Consider the following 22,180-nt stretch of genomic DNA (forward strand, 5'->3'; position numbering starts at 1 on the left):
GAACTATATGAATTGGTCAACATCATTATCAGAGTACATTATCAGGTACAATGCAGATCTGGAAGCTTGGAATCAGGAAGAACTGAGTTCAAATCTCACTTGCTAATAGTATGTCCTTGAGTCACTTATCCTGTTTTCTCTTTCCAGTTTCCTCAATTGTAAAATAGTGATGTTATTACTATTATTATCACTATTGTTATTATTACTTGCTTAAGATTGCTACTCCTAAACCTGAACTTGTTGAGTGTCCAGGATAGCTGCCTTTATTGCTAGACCCTGTGAATTGCCTTTCTATCCCAGAAGTCTTTGTAGCTTATGTCCTCAGCAGAAAAGGTGTTGCTTTTGGTGTTAATGATCCATTTTCCTTGTCTGAACTGTTTATTTGGCTATAGTATGCAAATTTCTTTTTATAAAACATCATTTTCTGGATCACTGTCTAGTTTAGGCAGTCTTCGTGCAATTAGTAGATAATCTTTTTTACTCAGAGACCTCTGAGCAGGTTGTCCATCATTTCCATCCTTCTATCAGGAGAAAATCCAACTAACTCTCTTGTGGACAACAAATAGTTTCAGTAAATTTTCTTTAAAGTGTCTATTTATAATGTCCAATGTCTATCCATTCCAGTCTTGAATTATTTTATAAAGTCTGAGCAAGTTGTCTAGTCTCTTAACAACTAAGAATGGGGAAGCTGCTAATGTGTGTCCCAGGAATACTTGAGTTTCTCAGTAAAACTTGGTCTTATTATTCAAGGTTGTGATAATGATCTCAGGCATCCTACCATCATTTTTTTCTCTCAGGTTTTTTTTAAGCTAAAGGAATAATATGGCAATAACGTTCTTTCAGTTTTTATTCAAGACTTGTATTCGAATGAATGCCTACAATCTCTCCATCCAAAGCAAAAGTTAATAACTACTTGTGTCTTTCACCAAAACATAAGCAGGTATAGTGTGACATTTGTACTGATTTCCTCACTTAAAACACCCCATTCCAAGACTGAAAAGTTTTCTTGACCTAATTTTACCTCATATTTCTTTAGCTATTCCTTTCCCTGAGGCATGTAGGTATTAGAGTGGGTGAATACTGGGCCTAGAGTTAGGAGAACTTAAGGTAAAATCCAACTCACATGCTTACTAGCTGTGATTGGCAAGTCATTTAATTTATGTTTATATCAAATTTTCCTACTGTAAAATGGGATAATAGCAGGGTTATTGGGAAGATCAAATCAGATAATATTTATAAAGTGCTTAGGATGGTGCCTGACATAGTACTTAAATAAATATATATACAAACAATAAAATTATATAATAATTTAATAATATATAGCATAATATGATATAAATTTTACTATAGTTATTATTTATTACATATAAATATAAAACATAACATCATATGAAATATTATAAATATCTAAATACATACATCTGTATACATATATTATACACACATATATAAAATATACACATATATTTGTATTATATATTATGTATATATACAAACTACTCTAGCTCCTTGCCAAGAAAATCATCTATTTCACCTTGCTAAATGAACCATGTTTTCTCCCTGTATCATCTTTTAAAAAGAGTTGGACATGACTGAAAAATGATTCAACAAGTTATTTATATGTTTTATACTCTGTTAGAAAATTGCTACAAAGATAAAGAGGACTCAAGAGTGTAAGAAGTAAATTGGTTTATTTACGGTACTGCAAGAAATAGATGATTCACTCAAGGACAGGCCCTGAGTAGATCCATGCTTATAGACATGGGGATGAACCTTTTAATTTCTATCCAGAAGTATGAAGTCCTTCCTCTTAGTGCCAATTAGCTGAGGATGGCAGAAATTAACAGACTTCTCGGTCCTTTCATTGCATGTTCTTTCTTGACATGTTACCCCTCTTTCATCATGTAATCCATGTTAAAATGGTGGAAAACTCCTCCTTTGGGGAGGAGTTCATATTTATTAACTCATGCTTAATGAGTTAATTAAGCATGCATACTCAGTGCTTGCAGTTATTTTTCACTCCTTGTTTTGGGGTGATTTTTATCAGTTCAGCAGCTTAACATCTTGATTTGTACAACTAAGCTGACTTGGCCTGTGTCTAAATCTTTGATCTTATATGGAAATACAACTCTATAGTTTGTTTATATATTCCACTAAAAGACAGGGATTGTTTTTGATTCTCTTTCTAACTCTAGTACTTAGCATGGTGTACATATATAGTACAAAGAAATGTTTAACTGACTGGTTTCCTTAAACTTCTTCTCTATGCAAATATCAACTAAACATTTCTTGACTTATTTTATTGATTTCATCTTTCAAAAAATGGCAAAAAAAAATACTGTAACTTTGTTCTTAAACCGATTCTCATTGATGAGAATCTGCTAGCTGAGAGTTGAAGTGATGGGATCTAAGGCACCATGGTCATTCCATACTAGAACTGGCAATAGAGAAGAAAATCAAGCATATTCTAACATGAATTCGGGAGGACATGTGAGAGAAATTCCTTCAAACCACACTTGCACCAGTAGGATGGGTCCCTAGAGGACTTTCTGAAGGAAAGCTTAGTATTTATTTAAATATAACTAAATAAGCACAATTCCTAATGGCACATGAGGTTTATTTCAGTTCACTAAATAATTAATATTTAATGAATTAGAATGAGAAATCAGGCTCATTAATGAGCTGAGAATGCAAGTTTATTAATGATATATAAATTATCCAACAAACCCTCAGATTTTTAAAGAGCTTAGAATTAATAAATTAAATATATAGAAATAATTCAAGTGTATAATTGAGTTTGGGTTGCCTATAAATGAGCCCCTCTATCAACTGTTATATGGGAAAGAGTCATCTGGGCCCATCCCTTTGACACATGTTACAAAAACAACATTTTAAAATTTAGAGACAATTAAATATGGGAAAAATCTTTGCAAATTTTTTCTGATAAAAAGTTCAATATTAAAGATACATAAAAATGACACAAACATGCAAAAATAAGATCCATTTGACTGGCAATTCTGAAATAAGAAAATGTAAGCTATTGCTATCAATATTAAAAAACAATTCCAAATCATTAGAGAAATGAGAATTCAAACAACTTTGAGGTTCTAATTTATTCCCATTAGATTAGCAAAAATAACAAAAAAATATGAAGTAACAATTTTGATAAGTTAGGTATAAACTGATATACTAACGCATGTTTGGCAAAGCCCTGGAATTAGTTCAGTTGTTGTGGAACATTTACAACTGTAGTCCTGATGTGTCTTATTCTCCAGTTATTTTCAAATATAATCAATTCCCAGCTTATCCTGTTTGTGTAGAACATTTGTAAGGAAGGAACTCTTTATCAGCCTTCATTGTCCATTTCCCAACCTCTGTGTATCTTTAAACTACCTTCTAAGAAGTTGATTAGCATATTTTTAGACAGTTGTAGAACTTGGTCTGCCAGATAGTCCATCTGACTTTGATTCTCACCTTGAGCTACTTCGCATTTCCTCTTCTCCTTGATCCCCCTTCCATCTAAGTTCACACTTTTACTTTCCTGAGAAACCCCAAGGTTATATTTCTCCTAGAAAAGATCTGCTTATGATGAAGATTTTTACTAAGTTCTTTTCAGGACTAAGCTCACCATGAAGTTATTCCGGTTTTCTCTCTTCAGAGTACCTTCCCTCAAATGGTGTCTTTCTTCTCACTCTAACTCTGGTTAATTTGTTAAACTCCTCTATGGATATAATCTGCCAGTAAATGGTATATCGAGGCATCACAGAGTATTTCCTTTCTACTGGGTAATTGTGAGTTCCATTGAGGATCTTGTCTTTCATATGCTCTCCCACTCTTTTTCATATTTACCCTTCCTGGAGCCTATTGTATCCCTTCATTTTTTCTGTAACCTATTCCTCTAAGTAAATCTACCTTTTGCCAAAGGAATGGACATTGTAAATTTGTCACATGTTTATTTTGAACTAGGAATTGCTATCCCGACTTCATCACTCCCAAGTCACTAAACTATAAAATTTGCATTCAGTGATACCACTATTAAGCATATACACCCAGGAGAGAGAGGACAAAGGGAGAGAATGCATATATACAATAACATTTATAGCAATCCTTTTTGTTATAGCAAAAAACCCACCACCAACAACAATCACCAAGAAACAAAATAGGTACTCACAAATTGGTGAACAATTGAAAAACTTGTGATATATGAATGTAATGAATGTTGTTTTACCTTAAGAAAAGATGATTATGATGGTGTAGAAAACATAGGAAGACTTGTATGTGCTGTTGTAGAATGAAATGAGAAGACAGAAGAAAAAGAATAATAAAAATAAAAAAGTGAAAAAAATAGCTTTGAAAGAACTCAATTTTGGTCAAAGGAGTGATCAATTAGAAATTGGAAAGACTGATGCTAAAACATTGCTCTTTCTCAGACATGGTTTATTTGATTTGCTTGATTTGTTTGAGATTACAATGTAGGATTTCTATTGTGGGTAGGAATGAGTAATTGATATACAACACAAAGAGAGAGAGGAAGAGACATTCAGAGAGACAGAAAGAGAGCACAAGCAAGAGCATGTGAGTATATATCAAAAAAACCCTGTAAATTCATAAAGAAAAACAAAAAGAGGCTTAGAAGAAGACAGAGATAAAGATACTAATTATATTACTACTTGATTTAATTTACTATATATGCAAGAATGTGCCACTTTTAGATTCTAACAGTTTAACTTTTTAACAGGTAAGGACAGGGATAAGGAGTATTATGGTAATACCTTTACCAAAGTAATTGTATCTTTTGGGGCCTTTTGAAGTATCTGAATTTTTTTGGGGGGTTGTTTTTTGCTGAGGCAATTGGGGTTAAGTGACTTGCTTAGGGTCACACAGCTAGGGAGTGTTAAGTGTCTGAGACAAAATTTGAACTCAGGTCCTCTTGATTTCAGGGCTGGTGCTCTATCCACTGCACCACCTACCTGCCCCACATATCTGAATTTTTGAGAAACTCATTTACTCATTTGCACACAAAAAGGTGGGAAATTTAGCTAAGCAAACAGCAGGGATGATGAACTTGCCTAGTTCACAGACTGCTTCATTATTGTTTTCTAGTTGCTCTTCTGGATGAACCAAAAGGAGAATATTAAAGGAAAATAGTAGTGCTTTAAAAATCATGGAACCTTGAATCCCTGAATTATTTGGTAATATGGACCATTTCTTCACTTGTAAAGATGATTTGGGAAATATGTTTGATGATATGAGTAGCAGGATCTTGGCAAGAAGTGTGAATGTACTTCTGTATCTGGCTTCTATATTTTCCTTCTTTACTCAATCATTAGGTACTTTATACACCTATTATGTTGAATTATGAAAGGCCTAGCCTGTGGGAATAAAAGGTTATCAGCAGGTTTTTTCTTCTTGAGCTCACTTTAAGTCATTTCCTTGAACTCCTGATCTGATGATTAGGGATTATACACTTTTAACATAATTGTTAAAACAGTTTTAATTGAATTTTGTGAAGTACCTCTTGTATTTTTTAAAAGCTTAGATTTATAGAAATACGCCTAATTTAGGCTTAACCCACAATAGTCACTGTAAGTTAGAGTGAAGTCTATTACTGGGGGAGCCTAGTCTCCCAGTAAAGTGTCCAAAGGAGGGGCTATATTGTCACCTCTTGCCTAGAAGGTGACAAAAAAAATCAAGTCCTTAAGGGAACAGAGTTAGAGAGGCTTCTGTTGATCCTTTCAATGGTGTTGTGAAAGAGCATAGACCCAGCTAAAGAAGATAGTAATTTAAATGAGATTGGAGATGGTGGAGACTACATCTCCCCACCAATGTGTGAAGGCAGAGATTGTAACAGATAAAATATCTATCTGTCAGAGACTCCATGCCTTGTGAGGAGCAAGTCTAGCAGCACAGCAACTTATTCAATAAAGATGGTATGCCCTCAGAGGAATCAGCCTAGCTTAAAAGTAAAATCTGTTATTAATACCATTCACTGAAGTGAACTCCATGAAGATTTTTGAAAAAAAGGGAAAAGACATTGCAGCTTTACAGTTCCCAGGTTGTGAATTGCCTTGGTCACATACCCACGTATTTGAAGTTTGTGATCATGATCCTCAAGAGACTCTGTATTAGTGAGATAATGTGCTCCAGTTTTGGGGGAAGAAAGCTTTGTATTAATTTTTTGCTATAGTATTTGAGGAGATGCATTTGTTTGAGGTCTAATTGAACCAGATTATTGTTAATGAGAAACATATTGGTAGGGTCTCATAAACTCTTCTAATAGGTATAGTCAACCACAAAGTTACCACTAGATTCTAAAGTAATAGTTATCTATGTATCCAAATTTTAAGAGCAATTACAAGTTTGGGAGAGTAGCCCAAGAGGTGATATACATATATATATATACATAAATGTGTAAACCCTTCTACCTTTGATTATATAATCACATATTTTATATATATATAGAAAATATATGTACACCTGTGTGTATACACATATTTCTTAAACCATTTATAACAAAAGTTCACAGTTTTTATACTCTTTTATGTTCTTTATGCTTTCTTATAGTCTTTCTTATTCTTCTTTGTCATATTGAAATATTTTTATTTATTAGATTCTAAAGGAAAATTTCATAATTGAAGCCTGAAAGGGGGAAGAATCTGCATGTTTGTTCTTTCATAAAATGGCTATATGATCTTGGGCAAGTGCTTTCACTTCTCTGTATCTCAATTTGCTTGTGTATAAACAAAATCCTGAGACTGGTTAATCTCAAACATCCATTTTAAGTGAAACATTCAATAATTTCATGATCTTTGTGCTTGTACCCAACTAGGTGCCTATTTAAACAATGCATTCCATTAATCAGCAAAACTTAATATGACATTGATTTCTGAGTTACTATCAAAGTGAATGGGAGCCAAACCATACTGGAGTCTTCTCTGAGAGACCAATGTTTCAAAATTGTGTCACACAAAGAACAATATTAATAATTCAGGGACTTTTAGGATTCCAAAAATCTCTAATCAATCAACCAGTGAGAGCATTTCCCTGATAAGAGATAATTGATGAAGTAGTTGAAGCATTATATTTCATAAGACTGGATGCTTCTGCTGATCCTGAACAACAATGAAATAATCAAAATCCTTGGCATATGGTTCTTTGAATATGTTTTGTTTCAGAAATGTTCCACTGAAGCAGCAGAAAAATAGGACACCAGACTGACACTGGAGCCAAGTCTTCCTCACAGCTGCAGGAATTGGAGAAAAATCCAGAGACACAATTCCTGAGATCTTATAGTGAGAGAGGAAATTATATGAAGTAGTGTCTAATTTAGCTTTGAGATAAGTACAAAGTATATATTAGGGCACTAAAATAAATCTGTTTGCCACTTACCCTTCTCCCAGGTGATATCAGCTGAGCATATTGAGAATGAAAGAAATTTAACCAACTTTTTTTTTTTTTTGAGTTTTCGTCCATTTTCCATGATCGTATAGCCATAGACACCTGGACACATCACTAATTTTCAAAGCTAGTCTGTATTCATTAAGAGAGCCAATCACAGAAGAGCAACAGATGACCTGTTGGCAGATACATTATTCTAAACTAAAGGGAAACAAAAACAAGGAGGGATATTTACCTTCCAGGACTGAAGAGCTTTTAGTAACCATCAATCAAATAGAAAATGCTTAAATGAGTCTGGCAGCTTCCTCAAAGACATTCAGGCAAACAATAGAAAGTTGCTTAGTGGTTTCAAGCACATGAGGAAGTATTTATGGCCAAACCAGAAATTGGCCTGCTCTGATTCCAGTTATGAGAACCAGGTGGCCACGGACAGATACAAATGTAACCCTGGTTTCTTGGGCTCCCTGCCATTATAGTACTGCTATGGAGACAAGAGACTCAAATAGGCTCAGTTCCAGAGCTCCATGGTTGGTGATGTCCAGAACATGGATTTCTGGAAGAGACAAACTAGAAGGGAAGATGAGCAGCTATTCCGATTTCCCACCACAGAAGAAATGCAGGCAATAGGTGCCCTTATCCCTTCCTTCACATGCAGATGAGTCTATTTGCAGATGATGGAACTCAAATTTGAAGAGTAACTTTGGTCTTGTTCCCTACAGAGAACTGATAAAATTTGCTTGTGATATTATTGAGCACCTAGATTGCTTTCTTGCATTACCTCTATCAATCTAGTAATGATATGTCTTGGCTTCCCCTCCCTCCAAGAAGGGGAACTTTTAGCACTTTTGGGGAGTCATTCTCCAATGTCTGGACCCAGATGACTCTGGAGGGGACAGTGAGGCAGGTGACCTTGCACAGCCTTCCCTCACTTAAATTCAATTCACTTGCATGAATCACCTCCCTAAGGTCATGATCCTTTTTGAGAACAAGGGACAAATAAGAACTCTCCAATGTGCTTATTATATAATATTATGTATTATAGAAAGGAAACAATCATTTATTAAGTGCCTACCATGTGCCAGGCACTGTGTGTTCATTACAAATATTATCTTCTTTGATTCTTATAATAATCCTGGAAAGTACATGCTATTATTTTCCCTATTTTTACAGTAAAGAAAACTGAGGCAAACAAAAGATAAATGACTTGGCAATGGTCACTAAGCTAGAAAGTTTTTAAGGTCAGATTTGAACTTAGGCCTTATAGATTTCAGACCCAGTATTCCATCCTCTGGGTCATTTAGCTGCTTCTATTGTTGCTCACTTGTTTCAGTCATGACAGTCATGTTCAGTCATGACAAAAATACTAGAGTGGTTTGTCATTTCCTTCAGCTCGTTTTACAGATGAGAAAACTGAGGTGAACAGGATTAAATTACTTACCAGCTAATTAGGGTCTGAGGCCAAATTTGAATTCAGGAAGATAACTCTTCTTGACTCTAGGCCTGGTATCCTGCTGCTTCTTGAGGTGTAGTCCAGAGAATCCTAGGGGTCTCTAAAAAAAGAGAGTCTACAAATTAAAAATTAATTTTCATTTCTACTATTGTAAATGTAACCCAAACAAACAAAAACTCTTTGGATAGAACCTCAGTAACTTTTTATAGTATAAAGATACTGAGAACAAAAGTTTAAGAACCCCTTGCTTTATCTACTGTGCTATCCAGCTGCCTTTCCCTTCCCCACCTTACCTCCCCAAAAACTACCTATACTATAGCTATTTATATTGGAATTTTATTCCTCTAGTAGATTGTAAGCTCTTTAAGAGCAAACATGTCTTATACAAGCTTTGTATTTTCCCAGTGCCTCATAGAGAGCTCAATATGCTTTGATATCTCAATGGATCTGGTTTATCGTTGATGTGAGTATTTCCTCCAACTATTGTAGACTCTATAATATTCACAGGGTTCAGCTATCATCTCTTTACAGATGATTTCAGATCTATAGATCCAGATGTGGTCTCTCTGCTGAGTTTTCATCCCATATCTCATATCTATTAGATATTTTAAACTAGATGTCCCCTAGGCATCTCAAACTCAACATGTTCAAAACAAAACTTACCCTTCTTCCAAACTTCCCATTTTCAATGAAGACATGATTTCTTTCAATCTAAGTTCATAATTTTAGCATTATCTTCAGTTCCTCACTAACCCTTACTTTGTATACCCAACCAATGGCCAAATATTGCTGATCCTACCTCCACCAATATCTTTCATATTTGTTCCCTTTTATTTACTCATAATAGCTACCACCATCAGTTTGGGCACCCATCACCTCTTATTTGGATAATTACATTAGCTTCCTAAAAGAGCTCTATTTTCTGAGTTTCTCCCCTCTCTAATCCACCCTACATATAGCTGTCAAAGTGATTTTCCTAATTATAGTATTCCCCTTCCCAATAAGCTCCATTGGTTCTTCATTGCCCCTAGGATGAAATACAAATATCTCTCTTAGATATTTAAAACCCTTTACAATGTGGCTCCAATCTGCTTTTCCAAGTCTCTTCTATGTTTTTACCCTTCACCCACTTTATAGTTCACTCAAACTGGCCTTTTTGTGATTCCTTTAATTTAGCACTTCATTTACCATCTCCACACTTGGATAGTGACTATCCATCAATGCCTGGGGTGCATTCCTCTCAGAACTCCTACTTTTCAAAGCTCATCTCTAGAATAACTTCCTGCATGAGACTTTTTCTGTTTCTCACAACTGCTAGTGTCTATTTGTATTTATTTTGTTTACAATTTGTAAATATTTATATATGATTATATAAATATCTTCAGGGCAGGGACCATTCAACTTTTTTCTCTGTAGTCCCCAAATCTGGTACAATGCCTGGAAACTTAGTAAATGCTTTTAAACTGATTACAGATTGATCCATTTTATCTTATCCTCTTGTTTATATCCTTCCATAAATCCTCCAACAATGATCCCCCTCAACATGCAGGGGACCTGCCTCTGTATCTCTTGACATTGCAAGGGTACTAATGAAATACAAAAGCTGTCTATCCTACTTTCTTCCTAAATCATATTTTTCTACTGATATTCTTTATGCTGCTTCCCTTTTGTAATTTGTCATTGATAATATGTTGCAATCTACTCATGTCCAACATGTGATTCTTTATTACCCTTTGGGTTATCCATAACTTTACATTTCCAGAAACGATAGCATCATGCTAAAAAGAAAGGCCTGGGTTCAGGGCAGGGGGTAATTTGGAGTCACTAAAAACAATACACAATTTTCCTGCTCAGCCAGGAGATCATGTGTTGAATGTGGTAGAACAGACAAAGGATAAAAGACTGAAAGTCTTCATTGCTTATTGCTTGTATTTTTTTTCTCTATATATCTTCTCTTTTTGATCAATCCCAGCTGTGAAAAAATTTCCTAATGTATAGATCTGGTCATATCATTCCCCTGCTCAAAACCCTTCAGTTCCTACCACAGAAAATATGAATTTTTTTGGCATGGCAATCAAGGCCTTTAATAATCCAGCTTTAGCTTATTTCTCAATCTTTTTTTTCCTTAGCATCATAGATTTAGAACTGAAACTACTGATAATGTAAAATATTTAGGAATCTATCTGCCAAGGGAAAATCAGGAACTAAAACTACAAAATACTTTCCACACAAATAAAGTCAGATCTAACCAATTGGAAAAATATTAAATGCTCTTGGATAGTATGAGCAAATATAATAAAGATGACAATATTACCTAAACTAATCTATTTATTTAGCGCTATACCAATCAGATTCCCAAAAAAACCTATTTTAATGACGTAGAAAAAATAACAACAAAGTTCATATGGAAAAACAAAAGGTCAAGAATTTCAAGGTTACTAATGAAAAAAAAAATCAAATGAAGGTGGTCTAGCTGTACCAGATCTAAAATTATATTATAAAGCAGCAGTTATTAAAACCATTTGATATTGGCAAGAAATAGACTAGTTGATCAGGGGAAAAGGACAAAACAGTCAATAACTTTAATAATTTAGTGTTTGACAAACCCAAAGACCCCAGCTTTTGGCATAAGAACTCATTATTTGACAATAACTGCTGGGAAAATTGGATATTAGTATGGCAGAAACTAGGCATTGACCCAAACTTAACACCATACACCAAGATAAGATCAAAATGGGTTCATGACCTAGGCATAAAGAATGAGATTATAAATAAATTAGAAGAACATAGGATAGTTTACTTCTCAGACCTGTGGAAGAGGAAGGAATTTATGATCAAAGAAGAATTGGAAATCATTATTGATCATAAAATAGAAAATTTTGATTATATCAAATTGAAAAGTTTTTGTACAAACAAAACTAATGCAGACAAGATTAGAAGGGAAGCAATAAACTGGGAAAACATTTTAACAGTCAAAGGTTCTGATAAAGGCCTCATTTCCAAAATATACAGAGAAGTGACTGTAATTTATAAGAAATCAAGCCATTCTCCAATTGATAAATGGTCATAGGATATGAACAGATTATTTTCGAATGAAGAAATTGAAACTATTTATAGTCATATGAAAAGATGTTCCAAATCATTGTTGATCAGATAAATGCAAATTAAGACAACTCTGAGATACCACTACACACCTGTCAGATTGGCTAGAATGACAGGGAAAGATAATGCAGAATGTTGAAGGGGATGTGGAAAAACTGGGACACTGATACATTGTTGGTGGAATTGTGAATACATCCAAGCCATTCTGGAGAGCAATTTGGAACTATGCTCAAAAAGTTATCAAACTGTGCATACCCTTTGACCCAGCAGTGTTACTACTGGGCTTATATCCCAAAGAGATCTTAAAGAAGGGAAAGAGACCTGTATGTTCAGGAATGTTTGTGGCAGCCCTCTTTGTAGTGGCCAGAAACTGGAAACTGAGTGGATGTCCATCAATTGGAGAATGGCTGAATAAATTGTGGTATATGAATATTATGGAATATTATTGTTCTATAAGAAATGATCAGCAGGATGATTTCAGAAAGGCCTGGAGAGGCTTACATGAACTGATGCTGAGTGAAATGAGTAGGACCAGGAGATCATTATATACTTCAACAACAATACTATATGATGATCAATTCTGATGGACATGGCCATCTTCAACAATGATATGAACCAAATCAGTTCCAATAAAGCAGTAATGAATTGAATCAGCTACACCCAGTGAAAGAACTCTGGAAAATGAATATGATCCACTACATAACATTCCCAATCCCTCTATTTTTGTCCACCTGAATTTTTGATTTCCTTCACAGGTTAATTTTATACTATTTCAAAGTCTGATTCTTTGGAATAAGTGTTTGGACTTGTATACATATGTTGTATTTAACTTATACTTTAATATATCTAACATGTATTTGTCAACCTGTCATCTGGGGGAAGGGATAGGAGGAAGGAGGAGAAAAATTGAAACAAAAGGTTTTGCAATTGTCATTCCAAAAGCTATTTAAAAAAGATTTAGAACTGAAATGTATGTATGTGTGTTGAGAGAGTGTGGGAGGGGAAGATGGAGGTTGAAATTCAGCTAGCCAGATCATCTCATTCTACAGATTAAAAAACTGAGTTACCCAAAGTCACAGTGGCGGAACAGAGATTTGAACTGAGTCCTCTGATTAAGCTTAATGATTTTTTCTTTTTTCTAGTCCTATCTTGTTTCTGTGTGTGCTTCATTCCTGGGAAAGGCTTACCTTATGGCATTAAATCTCTCTTCTCCTTCAAGGTCCAGCTCAGATGTCACATCTTTCATGAAGTCCTTCTTGACCCCTATAGGTAGAAATCATAGAATGAAATTTCAGAGTTGAAGAAATTGTAAAATTTATTTAATCCATCCCATCCTGAATAATTTCCTACCTCCTTGAATCTTTCATGTCACTATAATCTCTTCTATGCATTTAATCATTTTCCTGACTCTAATAAAAGTTTGTTGACTTGGAATCATGACACTTATATCCAAAATTTGTCTCATATCCTTTCTTTCCCATTTTTATTGCCTCTTTTTTCTCCATCCATATTCAACAATGAGATGATCCAAATCAGTTCCAATAGAGCAGTAATGACCATTACTGTTGGAAAATTACCCATGCAAATATCTGGTAAATAAAAAGCTATATATAAAAAAGAAAATTTCCATTCATATACTTTGATCGCTTGTCAATTGGAAAATGGCTTGAATTCTGGTTGATTTGAGTCAATTCTCTTCGTATTTTGGAAGTGAGGCCTTTATCAGAACCCTTGAATGTAGAGGTGTTTTTCCAATTTATTGCTTCCCTTCTAAAACAAAACAAAACAAAGAATCATCAGACCTCTTAAAATATAACAAAGAAAAAATAATAAAATCATGAGTACCAAATTTTTAAAAATTAAGAAAACTGGCCAGATCATTTCGAACAGGAGAGAAAAGCAAAACTGGGAGGAAATCTATTGATCACCTTTATGAAAGAAATCACAAATTAAAAACAAACATAAATGTAGTATCTAAAAATTCAGAGCTTCCATCTCAAAGAAAGAATACACTGACAGTAAGAAAGAATTCAAGTACCAACAAGCCATAATCAGGATCACAAAAGGCTATGACATAACTTGAGAAAATCTTAGAATATGATATTCTAAAGATCAAAAGAAAAAAAAGTCTTAAAACAAGAATTACTTACCAGATGCCTCAATAATTTTTAAAAGGAAAATGGAAATTATGATCTCAAATAAGGCAAAAATGAAAAAAAGACATGTTTAGAAGACATAATCATAGAGGTTATATTAAGCTCAAAAATGTCAAAGATAAAATAATATCAAACTTGTAAATATGTATATATGATAGGATGAAAAAATGTCTAAGTACTTAAAGAAAGTTAATTGACTTGAAAGGAGAATTGGACAGCAAAAACTATTATGTTGTGAACAGCAATGTGTCCCTTTAATAACTAGCAAAAAAGAAATAAGAATGAATTTATAGGCTTTAATAGAATTTTGAAAGAGTTATATCTAGGAAAATTACTAAATAATTACCCAAAATAATATACTTAATTGACCTCAGCCAGAATACTTCCTCATACAGTATCATTGTTGAGATATATAATGATCTTCTGATCCTGCTCATTTCACTCAGCATCAGTTCATGTTAAGTCTCTCCAGGACTTTCTGAAATCATCCTGCTGGTCATTTTTTACAGAACAATAATATTCCATAATATTCATATACCACAATTTATTCAGCCATTCTCCAATTGATGGGCATCCACTCAGTTTCCAGTTTCTGGCCACTACAAAGAGGGTTGCCACAAACATTTTTGGGTCTGATGATTCTTAAATCATTTCTCCTTAATCCTTTGTCTACCATATCAATCAATCACTTTATCTTTATAAATTGTACATGCTGTACATACTTTTTCTAAGTTTCCAGTTTTTTGACTCTGCTCTAAAATTTTTTTTTGCTTCATGAATGTATTGGATTATGTTTGCTTCATTTTATTTTTCAATAGTCTACTACTTCGGTAAATTTTTATGCTTTCCATTCTAAGTGATTTATTCACCTTGCTTTTTGTTTTTCCTCAATTCCTCTAGTTTCATTTTCAATGTTATTTTTAATCCTTTCTTTATTTCTTCTAGGTACCCTTGTTGTCTAGTCATTACTTGCACTTATTGTGGGATTACAATTCTTCTTCTGGTTTTAAACCCTGGGTTTCTGTTAAGCCACATAATTTCTCTTTTTAGTGTTTTCTTGTGTTTAATTACATATCCTGCCTCATTTCCTGTATTGACACTTTGCTCTACACTCAGGCTCTATCCTTTCCAATACTATTGGATGAGATAGATAGTCATTTTATATCTTCTATACTGTGTGTTCTGCTCACTGAAAATCTGGATGATGTGGTTTGTACTAGGTCTTGTCCTCTGTGCAAACCCCTGGCTTCAGTTCTTTTTCTTAGTAGCTCCATGAAGATGCTTCTCTGAGATCTCTTTCTGTCTTTTTTTCCCTGCACAATCCCCCAAGAGTTAAATCTATGTCCTGTTGTGGCTATGACAGGCCCCAATTGGATCTTGAGTCATGTTGGTCTTAGGATTCATGGTGGTTTAAAAATTGAAGGCAAAAGGGAAGAACACATTGAAGAGAAAGTGTATTAGGACATATATATTGTGAACTATCCCTGGGACATAAATAGGGGATAATTAAAGAAATTAATTTCCAGAGGAGTATGAGAAAGTAGGATCAAAAATATAGGTCAAAACCTGAAAGAAGCAGGAAGAGTCTGTCTTTTTCTGAAATTGGAGAGAAAAACAGACAAAGTTTAGAAGTAAGAAGGAGGCAAGTTGAAGGAGATCATGCCAGATGGTCTCAATCTTCTCAGCAAGGGAGAAAGCATGATTATTTGCCAATGGAAAATGGGTGAGTGGGTGGGATTAGGGTCTTGGGAAGAGTTGAGATGTTTTGGAATATAATTTATAGAGAGTGTGCTGGTGATGAACTAAGATTTCCAAGTAGCATTGAAGACCCAGTTAAAGATAGAAGCTATAAAATTCATAATAGTCTGTTTGTTACTTTTCCCAGACAAGGTTCTCTGGTCTGAGAGCATGAGCTGAGAAAACAGGCAGTGGCAAAGATCCAAAACTGGGAAATGGCAATGTGGAAAGTTAAGGAGTAAGGAAGTCTAAAGCATTCATAAGATAAACATTAGAATGACTGACCATAGAGTTGAGTATATTGTATATCTGACCGGTAGCCTGGGTTTACGGAGAGAACCAAGAGGAATATGAATACATTGGTCAAACTCCCTGTTCTAAACCACCCAGCAGCATACCATATTTCTTCACAGACAAAAAAGTCCTACAAATGATTGGAATTAAACATGTGGAACACCTTCATTTTTTCCCTTCTAGCTTCAAAATATTTATTTTTATTTTATACTTCACTAAAGAGAAAATAGGAATCACCTTGTTTTCATCTCCAATTAGACTTTTTAGTCTAATACAAAACACAAAAGTATATATCCTGAAAAGTTTGTTATAAATAAATGTTTAACTATATCTACATTTAGATACTTAATTTGATGAATATTTATTGGCAAACATAAAATAATTTTATATTTCTATAAAAAGAAATATTACTATAGTTATATTTTATAGGATCATAGATTTGAATTTAAAATGAACCTATAGACACCTTATCAAACACCTTCATTTTCCAATCACTGGAAGTTAATTAGAAAAATTAGTGACTTGTCAAGGAGCATAGAGATAATAAGTGACAATCAGGATTTGAATTCAGGTTCTCTGATTCACAATTCAGCATCCTTTTCAGAATACAATGTTTAATGTCTGCCTTCCCAATCCCAGGACTTAGTTAGACAATTACCTAAACCGATGCAGAAACATTTTCTAATGGAATTGGGAATGTAAAACTGCTGTACTAAAAACTCTGCTTTATGACTTAGTATCATGATCCTTCATTCAACCTGCCTTGGAAGTTTCCCACCAGTAGAATCAGAATATTTGAGCAGAAAGGAGGAATGCCACAAGATAATACAAACTAATACTAATTTAGAGCTCCTCAACCATTTTCTGACAGTTGATGTTCATCTGACTCTGTTCTTATTTATTTTTAAATAATTTAAAATTAAGAAATTCAAACAGAAGGCTAAAGAAGAGAAGCATTTGGCCCTTCTGGCTTATTCTGCCCCTGGCAAGATAAATTCTCTTTTTCCAGAATGGGATAGGATCTGGAATTTATTTATCTTTGCAGCACCTAGCATCATTCTGCACCTACTAATTGTTTAATATGTTTTAATTGAATTGATTAGAAATGTCTTTCTAAGTCAATCTCCTTCTACCTCTCCCCCCAAAACTAAACTCGCCTCAAGAAAATAAAAAAAAGGTTAAAGACCTTTGCTGTGGCATTCCAAATATCCCATCAGTTGCCAATTTTTTATAATTTCTACCTTCACAACTTCTCTTGCAATTTATTTCTTCTCTCCACTCTTATCATTAGCATCTTTATTGATTTTCACTTAAATTATTGCAATTGGTCTCCTTGCTTCAAGTCTTTTATCACTCCATTAATCTTATACACAAAATCTTATTTGATTTTACTTAAGCACAGATCATGTTACTCTTGATTCATCAAACTTTAGTGGCTTCTTCTTGCCTCTGGAATATAACATATTCCTCAGTTTAGCTTTTGAAGCCCTTCAAAACCTGACTCCAACCTATTTTTCTATCCCACTCAACATCATGTTCCTTAATACATACTGCAATCTAGCCATATTAGCCTTTTCTCTGTTCTTTACACTTGATGCTACATCTTTCATCCCCATGCCTTTGCATAAATTATTCTTCCATGCTTTGAATGCACTCCTACTTTACCTATATTTCATGGAACTCCTCTTTCTGTAATATGTAATTCAACTATCATCTTATACATAAAACCTTAATGATTCCCCACCTTAGGGGGGTGCCCCCAACTCTCTGACTAAGCTGTATTTAACTTCTTTGAATTTTTTGCAATAGGGAGCCACATAGTTTAGTGAATAAAGAGTGACATGATCTAACTTTATTTGAGGAAAATCACTTTAGAGTTATAATGGATTAAAATGGGGAGAGACTTGAGGCAGGGAGACCCACCAGCAGATTATTACAATAATCAAGGCATGAAATGATGTGGGCCTGCACAAGAACAGTGGCTGTGGCAGAGGAGAGAAGGGATATAAACAAGAGATATGGCAAAGGAAAAATTAACTGGTTTTAGAATAGGAACAAAATTTAATTAGAAAAAATATATATTTTTTTCTCAATATTTGTGGGGAAGAGATATATATTATGAGAGATTTCATGAATCTACAGGAGAAAATATGTTATTCATAAGAACTTGTATTTTATACTGGGAACCTCAATCTTACTGTGAATTGCTAAATTAGGAACTTAAAAATTTGAATAAATTTAATTAGTCTTTTACTCTTGTTCTCACAGATACTGGGAAATACAGGAGTTTCCTTATACCTGGTACTTATTTCATTTACCTCTTATAGGATATGATAAACATTTGTTATGGTTTATGATGATGATGAATATTTTTTAAGTATCCACTGTGTACCAGGGACTATGCTAAGCACTGAGGATGCAAATGAGAAAAAGAAAAAAGATAGGTCCTCAAGAACCTTATAATCTTTTTTCTTTTTTTAATTAAAGATTTTTATTTTCAAAACAAATGCATAGGTAATTTTCAACATTCACCCTTGCAAATCCTTGTGTTCCAAATTTTTCCCTCCCTTTTCCCCCACCCCCTTTCTTAGCAAATAATTTAATATATGTTAAACACGTACAATTCTCCTATCATGCTGCACAGTAAAAGTCAGATGAAAAAAGAAAGAAAAAAGAAAAAGAAAACAAAATGCAAGTATAACAATGATAAAAATTTGAAAATACTATGTTGTGATCCATCCTCAGTCCCCACAGTTCTCTCTCTAAGTGCAAGTAGCTCTCAATATCACAAGACAATTGGAACTAACCTGAATCACCTCACTGTTGAAAAGAGCCATATCCATCAGAATTGATCATCATATAACCTTGCTGTTGCTGTGTACAGTATTCTCCTGGTTCAACTCACTTCACTTCGCATCAGTTCATGTAAGTCTCTCCAAGCCTCTCTGGAATCATCCTGCTTATTTTTTCTTATAGAACAATAATGTTACATAGCATTCATATAGCATAACTTGTTCAGCCATTTCTCAATTAATAGGCATCCACTCAGATTCCAGCTCCTTGCCACCACAAAAAGAGTTGCTACAAACATTTTTGTACATGTATGAATAATCTTACAATCTAATAGGAAAGGCAATACATATAGGGAAACTAAAAAGTATGATGGGAATGCTAAAGAGCACCTAGCTTGGGAGCAAGATGAAGATGATGATGGATTTGAAACCAAGTAGAGCATCTGATGGTAAATAAAGACTGATTGGGTTCTGGCTCAAACTGAAGATAGATGAGGAATGTTTTTTCTCTACCCTTCAACTGTATACCTAGAATGACAGAAGCAACTGAGTTTAAGTAGCAAAACTGAAGCAATCTCTACAATGATCAGTTTTCTAATGATGAGTTTAGGCTGGGCAAAGCATGATGAATATGATTATAGAATTGACAAACAGAGCAGTTGGTGGCAAATAATATAAATATTTTTGTTCAAGCAGCCCTAGAATGTACAGATTGTTTATTGTTTGGTCTTAAATCAAACTGTGTTCAAGCTGAAACTGACTTTAAAAATATTTTTTCAATAGTCTTTTTCTTTTATTTTCCAAATACATGCAAAAATAGTTTTCAACATTTGCTTTTGTAAGACTTTGTGTTCCAAAGTTTTCTCCCTCATTCCCTTACCACCCCTTCCTCAAGACAGCAAGTAATCTGATATAGGTTAAATATGTGCAACATTTTAAAAACATATTTTTATCCACATTGTATGAGGAAAAAAAAAACAAAAGGGAAAAAAAAAACCATGAGAAAGGAAGGAAAATAAACAAAAAGCAAAAATACTATGCTTTGATTCATATTCAGTCTCCATGGTTCTCTCTCTGGATGTGAATGGCATTTTCCATATGAAGTCTATTGGAATTACCTTAAATAATCACATTGTTGAGAAGAGTCAAGTCCATCATAGTTGATTACATAAATCTTGTTACTGTGTACAATGTTCTCTTGGTTCTGCTGATTTATTAGGCAATTGATCTTAGTAGCCATTTCTACTAGAAGAGGAACTATTTTAAAGCAATACTTTTTTAAGTATAAAAGGTTTTATTTACCACCAGAGCCAAAAAAGAATAGATCATTTGACCTAATTAAATTGTTTGACAAGCTAGAAAAATTACATATAGATCAAATTATATTTATCTAAGTACCTAAATGGAATTAGGTTAAAAACAACTGTTTTTTGAATGAAGTAATTAGGATACTACAGAGAAATAGTGTTGAATTAAAAGAAGACAAAATTATGGGAAAAGGAAAACTAAAACTAATATTACTATTGAAAATTTGAAACATATTTTGTCACTTCCAGCAAAAATGGCAACATTAAATGTTTTAGTTAAGCTTGGCTCTCCTCAGAAAACTGTAGCAAAGTTGTAAAAGAATGCCAGATGAAACAAAGATTTAATCAATCCAAGGAGAAACACCAGGAAGCGCTTCCATCTAGTTTATGATAGCCCAAGAAGATTGCCAGAAGCCTGTGGAGGGTTGGACTGTCCTGTGATGGGGATTGGCAGAGAGAGATAAAACCAGAATTATCTACCACAAAAGTGGGGAGAGCAGACAAAAAAGGAAAAGTAGGGAGTAAACATTTATGTACCTACTTCACGCCAGGAATTGAAGCTAAGTGCTTTACAAATTTTTCTTATTTGATAATATAAGCTAACAGGAGTTCAGTTCTGACATTTAAGAGCTGCAGAAGGATATTGCTTTGTACAACCTATGCCCCAGTGTACTTCAGGAGACTTGATACCAACACAATCTCTAGTATAGAATATATGAAATCAGATCTAGCCTGTCCAAGGAGAAAAAATAGTTTCTAGTCAACGAGTCCACTTAAAGACAAAGTGCCTGAGTTGTGGAGGCAATTCACTCTTCAGGGGCTGAAGATTAAAAAAAAAGTTCTTATTTGTGGATCTGTCAGTCATAATATTGAACAAAGTCAAATCTTGATAGATAAATATTTAAGAAGAAGAAGACAGAGATTAAGGCTAAAGCCATGAGGTAGGAGACAGAGACAGAAAGTTAAGGCAGAAGGCAGGGCTTGGTCCAAGATCTAGACCTCACATCCTTGGTCCAGAATGATATATAAGAAAGAAGGATTAGTCACATGAACCACATTGGGAACAAAGTAAGGGATTGGCATCCATCCTGTAATGAACATAGGTCCTGGGTATAGATACCCTATCTAGGAATTTCAGCATAGTTATAACTTAGCCTTGACAAAACCCAATTTTAGAACCCGAGCCAGAAACATGAGTAAACAGAAAAATAAATATAATAAAAATAAAGAATTAATAAAGAAATATCATAGGATGAGAGAGACTCAAAGAGTAGAAAAAGCTAATTAGAAAAATGTTATTATGTGTATCAATATGACTCAGAAGAAAGAATAGCTTAGTCATAAGAACTTCAAAAGTAGATGAAAGAAATGAAGATTAAAAATTAAGCCTTTTAAGAGAAAAAAATTAGAAAGAAAATAAATAGCTTTTACTAAAGAAGACATTATTCAATAGAAGAAACCCTGAAAAGTGGAATGAAGCAAGAAGAATTCAATGATTTCATGAGACAATAAGAAATATTACTATAAAATCAAATGACTGAAATAATAGGACATATAAAGGATATATTACCAAAAACTAGTGATCTGAAGAAAATATTCTCTTTTATTTTGTATAGCTTTTGGGTAGTCTAATAATTATTTATCTTTCCTCGATCTATTTTTGAAGTCAGTTGTTTTTCCAATGATATATTTCACATTTTCTTCTATCTTCATTTAAAAAATTGGTTGTTTTGACTTTGTTGTCTTCTTCTGAGTTTGTGTTGTGATCTTCGCTGTCATCTTTGTTGTTGTTTGCTCATTTTTTAGACTATTTCTTGACTTTGAACTTTATGTTAAAAATAGGCTCAGCTCTTGGGGTGGAGATGGCACTATCCCAAATTTCAAAGTTTTTATGCAGCCATTTTCAGTGTTAGTTCTTAGTCTGTAAGTTTATTTTTCTTTTAA

General features: G+C 33.9%; 1 protein-coding gene and 1 long non-coding RNA gene across 4 annotated transcripts in view; both read right to left on the reverse strand.

Annotated features, from left to right (window-relative positions):
- KCNE2 (potassium voltage-gated channel subfamily E regulatory subunit 2) overlaps positions 1-7,582 on the reverse strand; it is a 56,097-nt gene extending 48,515 nt beyond the window's left edge. For all 3 annotated transcript variants that reach the window (XM_074297358.1, XM_074297357.1, XM_074297355.1), the window contains exon 1: positions 7,390-7,582. In XM_074297358.1, the coding sequence (XP_074153459.1) occupies positions 7,390-7,494 (105 nt within the window). In that variant the 5' untranslated portion in view covers positions 7,495-7,582. The remainder of the gene's footprint in view (positions 1-7,389) is intronic.
- Positions 7,583-12,705: 5,123 nt separating this feature from the next.
- LOC141559484 (uncharacterized) overlaps positions 12,706-22,180 on the reverse strand; it is a 62,146-nt gene continuing 52,671 nt past the window's right edge. Inside the window, exons 2-3 of the long non-coding RNA XR_012487432.1 lie at positions 13,589-13,720; positions 12,706-13,213 (exon numbers count right to left, since the gene is read on the reverse strand). This is a non-coding gene — a long non-coding RNA (uncharacterized LOC141559484). The remainder of the gene's footprint in view (positions 13,214-13,588; positions 13,721-22,180) is intronic.

This window comes from Sminthopsis crassicaudata, chromosome 3, assembly GCF_048593235.1.
Source record: "Sminthopsis crassicaudata isolate SCR6 chromosome 3, ASM4859323v1, whole genome shotgun sequence".
Classification (NCBI taxonomy): Eukaryota; Metazoa; Chordata; class Mammalia; order Dasyuromorphia; family Dasyuridae; genus Sminthopsis; species Sminthopsis crassicaudata.